This window comes from Sturnira hondurensis, unplaced genomic scaffold (genome assembly GCF_014824575.4).
Source record: "Sturnira hondurensis isolate 20B ecotype Veracruz unplaced genomic scaffold, ASM1482457v3 Scaffold0024912, whole genome shotgun sequence".
Taxonomy (NCBI): domain Eukaryota; kingdom Metazoa; phylum Chordata; class Mammalia; order Chiroptera; family Phyllostomidae; genus Sturnira; species Sturnira hondurensis.
The window spans coordinates 15,553-26,212 of NW_028097543.1; the positions used below are offsets into that span (position 1 = coordinate 15,553).

At 42.6% G+C, this 10,660-nt stretch overlaps 1 protein-coding gene across 1 annotated transcript; it reads left to right on the forward strand.

The window, feature by feature from the left end:
- Window positions 1–215: 215 nt before the first annotated feature.
- Window positions 216–10,422, forward strand: LOC118982099 (zinc finger protein 449-like). The gene is made up of 4 exons (XM_037039029.1): window positions 216–644; window positions 4,514–4,733; window positions 9,310–9,408; window positions 9,677–10,422. Exons 1-4 carry the CDS (start codon window positions 285–287, stop codon window positions 10,420–10,422), a joined length of 1,425 nt encoding a protein of 474 aa, XP_036894924.1. The 5' UTR covers window positions 216–284.
- The last annotated feature ends 238 nt before the right edge of the window (window positions 10,423–10,660 follow it).

Consider the following 10,660-nt stretch of genomic DNA (forward strand, 5'->3'; position numbering starts at 1 on the left):
CTGAGCTACACCAGCCAGGCCTTCTTTCCTCTTCTTAAAGAAGTCCTTTTTAACATTTTCATCAGTTTCTAAAAACTATCCAAAAGATTATAGTCTGCTACTTTGGGGCTTTGCTGAAAGGCAAGTAGTTAAGTGAAGTAAGGATGCCCTCTGGTAACCACTGCTCTTTCTCCTTTCTCATTTGCCCTCTCCTCAGCTGTAGGTGCCTCCTGCGAAGAAATATACAAAGAAAGCAATTTGAATCTGAGACTTCAGGTGCCAGATAAATTAGACATTCCTAGAAGATGGCAATGGCTACTTCCTTCAGTAGTGCACTCCAGGCCTCCTTGAATCTAGGTTCCATGATTGAAGAGTATGATAATAACTCTGAGGTCTTCCGTCAGCGCTTCAGGCAGTTCCAGTACAAAGAAGCAGCAGGGCCTCGTGAAGTTTTCACCAAACTTCGGGAGCTTTGCCATGAGTGGCTGAAGCCAAAGACGCGTTCTAAGGAACAAATGGTGGAGCTTCTAGTGTTGGAGCAATTTCTGATAATCCTGCCCCGTGAGCTAGAAACCTGGTTGACAGAACAGTGTCCAGAAACTACGGAAAGTGTTGTATCACTCTTAGAAGGATTAGAGACAAAACTGGAGATACCAGAACCACAGGTGAGACGAAAGTTTGGGATATTGGTAATTAAACCAAAACAGTATCTGAGGCAGGTGGGATTGGATGAGACATTTGTCTCTGTGTCATTCTTCAACTCCAGCATTTCTCCACAGTCCTTTTCATGCTGCTCTTCTACTGGAAAAAAACATATGGATCAGTGGTTTTCAACCTCATCATACCCGATCCCCATTCTATAACAAATATTCTCTAACTGCCCAGTAAATGTACTTAAGTGAAATTTATAGTTAACATAACCTACCTACAATCATTCCTCAAAACCACCAATATTATATGCTCTAGTGTCTGCACACCAGGTCTGGCCACAATGAGTTTTGTATACCCTGTGAGCTAATAATGGTTTTGAAGTATTACAGCATTGTTAAATAGAAGAGAGGAGGAAGGAGAATAACTCACAGCCTGAATGTGGCACAAAAAGCGTAAAATATTTACTGTCTGGCTCTTTACAAAGAAAGTTGCCCCACTTTGGGTCAAGTAGAGTCTAGAAGGAATTTAAAGGAAAAGGAACATAGTTCATTACAAAGTACAAAGCATTTCAGCGTGTACATGTCTGGGTTTGAGTGCACCACAAGACCTCATGAAATTGTCAGGGGCTTGCCTCTCTGCAGACCCACTGTGAAGATGACAGNTGTTTTCAGTTTTTTTCCTTTAATTGATTTCTAGTTTCATAGCACTGTAGTCAGAGAAGATGCTTCACATTATTTTCACCTTTTTTAATTTATTAAGAATTGTTGTGTTTCCTAACACATGTTCTATCCTAGGATATGTTCCATGTGCATTTGAGAAGGATGTATATTCTCTTGTTTTGAGTTAAAAATGCTCTGATAATATCAGTTAAATCTATCTGGTCTAGTGTGTCTTTTATGGCCACTGTTTCCTTGTTGATTTTCAGTCTGGAAGATGTGTCGTTTGGTGTCAATGGGCTGTAAAAATCCTCTACTATGACAGTATTAGTGTTGATCTCTCCCTTTATGTTAATCAAAAGTGCTTTATATATTTAGGTACTTCAATGATGGGTGTGTAAATATTTACAAAGGTTATGTCCTGTTGTTGGATTGATCCCTTTAGTATTATGTAGTGTCCTTCTTTGTTTATTATTACACCCTGTGTTTTAAACTCTATATTGTCAGATATAAGTATTGCTTCCCCAGTGTGTTTTATTTGCATGAAATATTTTTCCATCCCTTTACTTTCAGTCTGTGTGTGTCTTTCTTTCTGAAGTAGGTCTCCTGTAGACAGCATGCATATGGGTCTTCTTTTCTTCTCATCAATTCAGCTACCCTATGTCTTTTGGTTGGAGCATTTAAGCCATTTACATTTGAACTGATTATTGATAGATATGCATTTGTTGCTATTTTTTCTCTTTATAACTACAATCTTTTTTCACTTTCTTCTTCTTAAATAAGTCCTTTTTAACATTTACATCAGTTTCTAAAAACTATCCAAAAGATTATAGTCTGCTACTTTGGGGCTTTGCTGAAAAGCAGGCAATTAAGGGAAGTAAGGTTGCCCTCTGATAACCACTGCTGTTTCTCCTTTCTCATTTGCCCTCTCCTCAGCTGTAGGTGCCTCCTGCGAAGAAATACACAAAGAAAGCAATTTGAATCTGGTGCCAGATAAATTGGACACTGCTGGAAGATGACAATGGCTACTACCTTAAGTAGTGCAGTTCAGGCCTCCTTGAATCTAGGTTCCACGATTGAAGAGTATGATAATGACTCTGAGGTCTTCCGTCAGCGCTTCAGGCAGTTCCAGTACAAAGAAGCAGCAGGGCCTCGTGAAGTTTTCACCAAACTCCGGGAGCTTTGCCGTGAGTGGCTGAAGCCAAAGACGCGTTCTAAGGAACAAATGGTGGAGCTTCTAGTGTTGGAGCAATACCTGAATATTATGCCCCGTGAGGTAGAGACCTCGATGAAAGATCAATGCCCAGAGGCTACGGAAACTTTAGTGTCACTGTTACAAGCATTAGAGAACACAATGGAGACACCAGAGCCACAGGTGAGAAGAGAGTTTGGGATCTTGGTAATTAAATCAAAACAGTATCAGAGGCAGGTGGGATTGGATGGGACATTTGTCTCCGTGTCATTCTTCAACTCCAGCATTTCTCCACAGTCCTTTTCATGCTGCTCTTCTACTGGAAAAAAACATATGGATCAGTGGTTTTAAACCTCATCATACCCAATCCCCGTTCTGTAACAAATATTCTCTAACTGCCCAGTAAATATACTTAAGTGAAATTCATAGTTAACATAACCTACCTACAATCATTCCTCAAAAACACCAATATTATGCACTAGTGTCTGCACACCAGGTCTGGCCACAATGAGTTTTGTATACCCTGTGAGCTAATAATGGTTTTGAAGTGTTACAGCATTGTTAAATAGAAGAGAGGAGGAAGGAGAATAACTCACAGCCTGAATGTGGCACAAAAAGCGTAAAATATTTACTGTCTGGCTCTTTACAAAGAAAGTTGCCCCACTTTGAGTCAAGTAGAGTCTAGAAGGAATTTAAAGGAAAAGGAACATAGTTCATTACAAAGTACAAAGCATTTCAGCGTGTACATGTCTGGGTTTGAGTGCACCACAAGACCTCATGAAATTGTCAGGGGCTTGCCTCTCTGCAGACCTACTGTGAAGATGACAGTCTGTGATACAGCTCAAACACTAAGAGCCATGTTGCTGTTTGTCGTGTGATTTCCCAAAGTGGCAAACAACTCTTGGTGAATCTGAACAATTAGTAGTATAGTATTTTTTTTAATAAAAATTCAGTTACAGTTTACACTCAGCATTATCCCGTATTATTTTCAGGTGTACAGCATAGTGGTGACACATCATATATTGTATTTTACAAAGTATTCCCCCTGATATTCCCAGTACTCACTTGGCACCATACAGTTATTACAATCCGAATGACTGTATTTCCTATGCTGTCCTTTACATCACCATGACTTATATTCCCAAAGTATTGCTTCCCTAGGAAAGTCAAATCAAGCTAAAATTTGCAAAAATATGTTGTGATTACATGACCAACAAGGGAAAGCCCTTGACAAGGGAAAGCTCTTTTGCCTTTGTGAATACTTGAGGGGGACACTCCAAATTTGGTAGGGACCCAGAGCAATTCTGCACTGTTCATTATCTGTACTGCCATCTCTGCCCACTAAATTCTGATAGCCAGCATCTGCCATCATATCCAAACACCTCCTGGGGGTGGTGGCCCTGCCCTCTGTGCAGAAGTACTAAGCTAAGCCTGTTTGAGGCATGTGATAGCTGAGCACAGTGCAACATCTCTGGAGAAGGGAGAAAGCAGTTCTAGTTGGGGACACTAGGGGCACTGGAGTCTTGTGTGTTGATGGCACTCTGCAGTTAGCCTGCATGAGCAGGACTCTTCCAAAGTGTGCTGCCTATAGGACGGAATGCGTTTATGATCTCCCTTCCTTTCTGTGTCTCCTTGTTTGGCTTACTACATGAACTGTTGTCTTCATGTGGTGTAATCCTGCATTGCCGGCATGGTAGGCACCAGCCAAGGGTGGCACTTGAGCACTAGCAATGTGGCTAGACCAAATTGGGGTATGCTATAAGTATAAAATGCACACCACATTCAGAAGATGTAGGCTGAACGAGAAAGCAGGTGAAATGTCATATTAATAATTCTTTATACTGGTTACATTACGAAGTTATGGTATTTCCAATATATTGGGTTAAATACTGCGTGTTATTAAGATTGACTTTAACTATTTTACTTTTCACATGGCCACTGGAAAACTTAAAATGACTTGGGTGACTTGCGTTATATTGGTACTGGGTACTTCTGGTCTGAACTTTAGAATGATGGGTTCTGGCATTTTCCCCAGATCGATAGGCAGGAGATGCTCTTGGAAGACCCAGCAGCAGTTGGAATGGCAGATGTGCCACCAGACATCTCCCTGGAGACACTTCCACCCCAAGCAATGGGACCTGTCTCTGAGGCCCCAGTAGCAGAGGCCCCAGTAGCAGAGGCGCAGATCCCACAGGCAGGGCTGCAGGAGCTGAGTGATGGTGCTACTGGAGAAGACCAGGCCTTTCTGGACCCTGGTAAGGCAAGGGTTTTATTTCCTTTCCTTGATTTCTCTTTTGACAGCTCAGGAGCTCTACAGGGTTGGGGTTGGTTAGAAATGCTGAATACCCGGTGAAAATGGATCACTCCGATAAAGAGTAGAAGAAGGAGATGTCTCTTGAGGAATGGCTGGCCACAAAGCACACCAGATAGAGCAGTGTTCAGAATCCCTTGAGCCGATGAACATGCTCAGGAAGGAGGCTTTGACCAGAATGTTATACAGGAAATTGAGGAGAGTTTGGGTGTTACCAATCAAGATTAATTTCCCCAGCATATCTTTTATCGGTGGAATCTGTGGTGTTGTTGTGGGTCCCAAAGGCCTCAGTGGCTCTTATGGCATAAGAGCCACATTCACACGTGCTACTTCATCAAATACCATACTCATCACAAATCCTTTAAGAGGATGTAATTGCCTGCCACAGTAAAGCAAATATGTATCTTATCCATAAAAACCTAGACCGGTGTTTCACCAGTCGTACTAAGTAGATTCTCTATAGCAGGATCGCCTGGAGTGCACTTTTAACAAGCTGTCCAGGGGAATTCTTCACATACTACCATTCAATAAACACTGCTCCAGACAATGTAGGAGTTAGTACAGGGTGAGAAAACCCAGGGGAAGAAAGGCTCCTAGAAGTTCATGCAAGTCTTGAGGGTGATCAAGGACTTTCCAAGACTGTTTAGAGGGAGAAAGCACAAGGTTCTTTGGGCATACCCTGAGAGATATCACATTAGAAAAGACCATTATACTGCATATGAATTCAAAAATCTGTTAAATACCCAAGTGCTTTTCCTGGGTTCCTTGGTTTCCCATATCCTAAATGCATGAGAATGGATGTGTTAGGCACTAGGATCCCTTTGCTCTCGAAGCCAATAGGAATTCTACCTCTGGTGTTTACTTACCGATGGTTTGCCCCCTCTCTGTGGTCTCTATTCCAAATGCCATATTTCCCCTGCAGGTGTCTGCCAAGTGGGGAATTGTACTTGTGAGGCTCCACCCTCTCCTTGGAAAAGATGGCTTGGTCTATTCTAGGCCTAACAATAGGGCCATATGTTATCTGTGCAATATCCCCACCCATGGAATTCGTCTCATAACATCACAGTAATGTTATTTGGTCATGAATTTTTCTCCTTTTCTACATTTGTTCAATTTTTCTAGGTACAAAATTTTGTAGCTTTGCTCTAGCAAGTTTTGAGCATGTAGAAGACATGTATTCTGTCTCATTTTTTTAAACAGAGGTGACCAGGAGGAAAAACTCAAACTGACCTATGTATATCCATTAAGGTCAAGGCCAAACTATGTAAAATGTTGTCATTTATATTCTAGTCTCTACCTTACCTATACCCCCGATCTGTTAACAAGTTTTTTTTTAAATCTGTAATTCTGTGTGTATGGCTGCAGCAAGTGGCAGAACCTAGCCAGTCATGTTCAGTTATAAATCTTTCTGCATATGAATCCCCATTACAGGTGTGAATTTGCTCCTCTTACCAACAGTTCCGGGTACAAAGATCACATGTGTTGTTGAACAGCACTATTGCTCTTGATTTGAATACTTTAGTCTCCTGAGCACAGGAAAGTCCAGTATATCTAACAAGGGAGAGATAGAATGATGTAACAAGTAAAACATACCAATTAGAAGGAAAGGAAACTACCCATTTCTCATCACTGTTTAAAGTAATATAACATCTTTTTGTCCTGCTGACTGGGAGGTCTTTGTGTCTATATCATGGTCACCAAAGTCTCTTCCTCCTTAGCACTTGTGGAGGGCTGAAGGATCCTGCAGGCTGATCTAGGAACAAGATAGGACCAGGAGGGGGCAGTAGCACACACAAGCTTTGTTGGGCAACTCTTTGTCAGGTGTGCTTGTGAGGGAAGTCAGGGGTCAGAAGGGGAAGGACACAATGGGACTCTGCAGGGAGTAAGGGCTCAGAGAAGGGGGCTCACCTGTCTAGGTGATGTCACAGCCCAGCAGCACACTGGCAGCCTATGGGTCAGAGAATTCCAAAGCGCAGCAGCAGCTAGGAATCATATAACCGCTAGGCTCCATCTTTTCAATGGCTAGCAGTTGTGGGGTGATATTTTCTGGGCTGTGCAAAGGAGGGTGGATCTAAGTGGCTAAAAATATGCTTCTGGGACTAACTTTCAAAAAATTGGATGTGAGAGAATTTGAGGGTGGCACTTGCAGGCTTTTGAGTAAGAAGTCCCAGCCGGAAGTGAAGAACTGAACAAGCCCAGTACAAAGAGGGCTCATTCACACACCCTTAGACTCATTTCCAGAACAACGTTTAGGGTGGCTACTGTGGCATTTGAGGGCAAAGAGAAAAGTGCTGTCAACAGAAGCAGGCATAGAGGCATGACTTTTGACTGACATTCAGTATGTACCAAACTACACTGGGGCCAAGCTATAAAAGATGCACTGTGAGCATCCTTACAGGGGCATGTATCAGCAAGACAAATTTCTAGGTTAGGAACGATTGGTTACTGGGCTTATACATTTAAAGCTTTAATAGATATGGTTGAATGTCCTCCAAAATTACTGTACCAATTTTCCCTGCCATTCCAGCATATGAGTGCCTGTGTCTGCTCACCTTCACACACTGGCCTGCCTTATGATGAGTGCCTTGGCTGTTTTCCCCATGTTGGCAGGGAGAAAGAGGGCTCCTATCTGTGAAGATCGTTTTAGTTAGTGTCCAGTTCATTCAGTATTTGTGATAGTTTTTCACTGACTGCATGAGCAGAAGGTGGGAACTGAGGTCAGAAGGGTGGCAGACAGGCCAAAGGGGGGTGGATAGTGGCCTTAACTGACGTGGGCTGTGAGCATTGGTTGTGGAATGCAAATTAGTGATAGTGGCAGGAGGAGGGCTCTGAGTGTGCAGAAAGTGGAGGCTGAGTGCACCTGAGCCACAAGGATCTGAAAATGACAGGGGAGGGAGGTGGGTGGCAGTAGGGTTGGTAGACAGTTAAGAAGTGGATGAGGTGAATATCCAGCAAGGAGCTGAAGTTTGGGTCCACCTCTTTGAAAGCTGGCACCAGGGAGTACCATGCTGGGGTGAGTAAGTAAGGTGACAGTTTTCAGTCTTTTTTGGTTGGTGCTGCACAGAAAGGGGCAGCTGGACTGATGGTAAGTCCATGAGACCTAGCTGCCTGGTGATGATATTCCTGGCCTTGTTCTCATGGGTGCTAGATTCTGTCTCTGGGGCTGCTTCAGTCCTTGACTAGTCACGTCTTTAGCTCCCTTTCACCCAAGGGGCAGATGTTTGGGTTGGTTTAAGGTGACTTGTGATGAAGTTTAGAGCCTGAAGAATACCAAGTCTATGCTCTGTGCATGGGATGGGAACCCCCATAGGAACACATCCTTTAATTCTGAACTCATTTTCACATCTCTGCTATAGGGGATTGAGCACTTCCAGGTTCCTGCCACCCTAAGGCTGTGCCACTGTCCAGCCACCACCTTTCCAATAGCTCACACTTTCACTTGATGGCGCCTTTCCTTTGATCCATGACATGCAGTTTTATTTGACCTGGGGCTCATACCCTCTCATTCTAACCTTACTTTTGAAAATTAGGCATAAACAAAATGCACAGTTGTATTTAAAATCTCTTCATTTGAAATATCTGGCCTCTTAAAAAATGAAACTAGGAAATACGGTGTTTTAGTCGACTTCCTGTGCTTTGATGTAATGTCCTGAAAGCTAAATGTTCCTTCAGATCAACATTACCCACGCTGACTTGCTAATGTCATTTTACTAATTCCAGTATTTAGACATTGCCCTGTATTTCCACCTGAAATGAGCCATTTCCAACCCACACTTTCCTACAGACCAGTAAACTTGGCCAGAAGTGAGGTAGGGGTGTGCAAAGAAGGTGGAAACACAGCAGCTCTCACTGAGGAGAGGGGTGGTAGGATATAGGGGGACTTGTGGTTTTTCTTAGATTGACAGTTAGGGACACTGCTTGGTGATGATTTTGGTTAGTTTCAAGAGAATCTACTTCCCGACTTTAGCTGAAACAAACACATCCAGGTTTTTTTTTTTTTTTTACCTGTTGCTTACCCACTTCAGTTGTCATCATAATTTGAATATTTCTTACTAAAATTACTCCAGTAACCACTTTCCTAACCCCCACTTTGGTGTCTCTGTTTTTTTACTTGGCATTAAGTTACACAGTGTTCCTCAGTTTTAATATGGCAGCACTGTAGGAAGACTGATTCCATGTTCTGGCCCTCACCTACACAATCCCATTCTCAAAACAACAGTGGAACACATTCAGTGTGTTGACTTCATAAGAGAATTGATTCTCCTTCCTTCCATACACTGCAGGAGAACAGCTATGAGTTTAACACAACGGGATCTCCCCAACCCAGTTTGGGTTTTGTTTCTATGTTGAAAAACGAAAAACACAGCAAAAATGACTTGTCAGAAGCTCCTGGTGAAGCAATGCTGATAAGGTAGTGGGCAGATATTGAGAGGTCGCATGTCCTAGGAAGAGACCTATACTCTGCACAAATCTGTGTTGACTCAAAACTACCCTTCCTTCCATCTCTCTCCTATGGCCAGCATACCAACCACCAAAGCCTGACCCCATAGAGCCCTGGATGAAGGAACTACAGGACTGCATGGAAGTGGAACAATTGCAATTGCTGGACATCAATATAGGTAGGTGTGTGTTCATATGATGCTTGGGAAAAACTGAACAAATTTCCATACTTACTCCCAGCGTAAAGAGGTTTGGGATGGCAATTGGCATTTTCATATTCCCACTAGGTGTTGAGCATAACTCTTCTCTTTCTCTACCTATCCATTCCCCTTGGAACGTGGTGAGGTCTGCAATTTCTATTCATGCACTGTATTTTGATGTTGGGAGAGAAAATGTGTCATAGCAGAAAAAACCTGGAGAGTATGTGTTCATTTTCTATTTCTTTAGGCGGAAATGCGCTTCTTGGTCCCAGTTTACCAGAAGACTCGGAACACCCAAGGAATCAACTGGAAAATCCCACAGAGCATGTACCCAGAGAGTACACGTTGCTTGTGTGTGATCAGAACTCCTTTCCAGAAGAAAGAGCTGAGATATCCAACCAGGAAGAACCTCTCAGCCCCAGAGCCCATGAGCAAAACCATGACCAAAAGAGCCCACACCAGTGTACTCACTGTGGGAAAGAATTTGTTTCCAGTAAGGTACTTAGTGGGCACCTGAAAATTCATGTGGGAGATCTCCCTCATGAGTGCCTTGAATGTGGGAAAAGATTCCTTCGTAAGTCCAACCTAGAAAGGCATCTTCAAGTTCACAGAAGGGAGGCACCATATAAATGCAATGGGTGTGAGAAGCATTTCAGTCAGTTGTCACACCTCACAGAACACCAGAAAGCCTCTTCTGGTCAAGAAGTATACGTTTGCCCTGAGTGTAGGGAGCGTTTTTGCAATAGAAAAGGTTTTGCAAACCACCTAAAAATCCACACAAATGGAAAACCTTTTAAATGTCACAGTTGTGGAAAAACATTTCATCGACAAAGAGACCTTAGTGTGCATTATATGACACACACTGAAGAGAGACCATTTATGTGTGATCATTGTGGGAAAAGCTATAGACATAAATCAAGCCTTCGTTTTCATTTACGAAAACATTCAGGGGAGAGTCGTAGAAGTGCACCCATTGTTTCACAAGCTTCATAAAGAAAGCATGCTTTAATGTGCACCAAGCTGCTCACTTTAGAGAAGAATTCTCTGAGCATTTGTTGAGGAAACCAGATCCTACACAAATTGACACAAATGTATCAAAGCTTTAACCTCCATTACACTGTCTTGGAAGAACAGTTTTGTTTGAGCTTATTCATAAGAAAAGCTTTGTGTTTGCTGTGCTTAAAATCCATCTTCCAAGGCATATAAATTCTAGAGCAGGGATGTCAAACTC

Excerpts from the sequence above, each read along its gene's own strand:
- LOC118982099 (XM_037039029.1), top strand. The coding sequence starts at position 285 with ATGGCAATGGCTACTTCCTTCAGTAGTGCACTCCAGGCCTCCTTGAAT. Across the intron at positions 4,734-9,309 it reads CCAGGCCTTTCTGGACCCTG|CATACCAACCACCAAAGCCT; the intron begins GTAAGGCAAGGG and ends TCCTATGGCCAG. Across the intron at positions 9,409-9,676 it reads ATTGCTGGACATCAATATAG|GCGGAAATGCGCTTCTTGGT; the intron begins GTAGGTGTGTGT and ends CTATTTCTTTAG.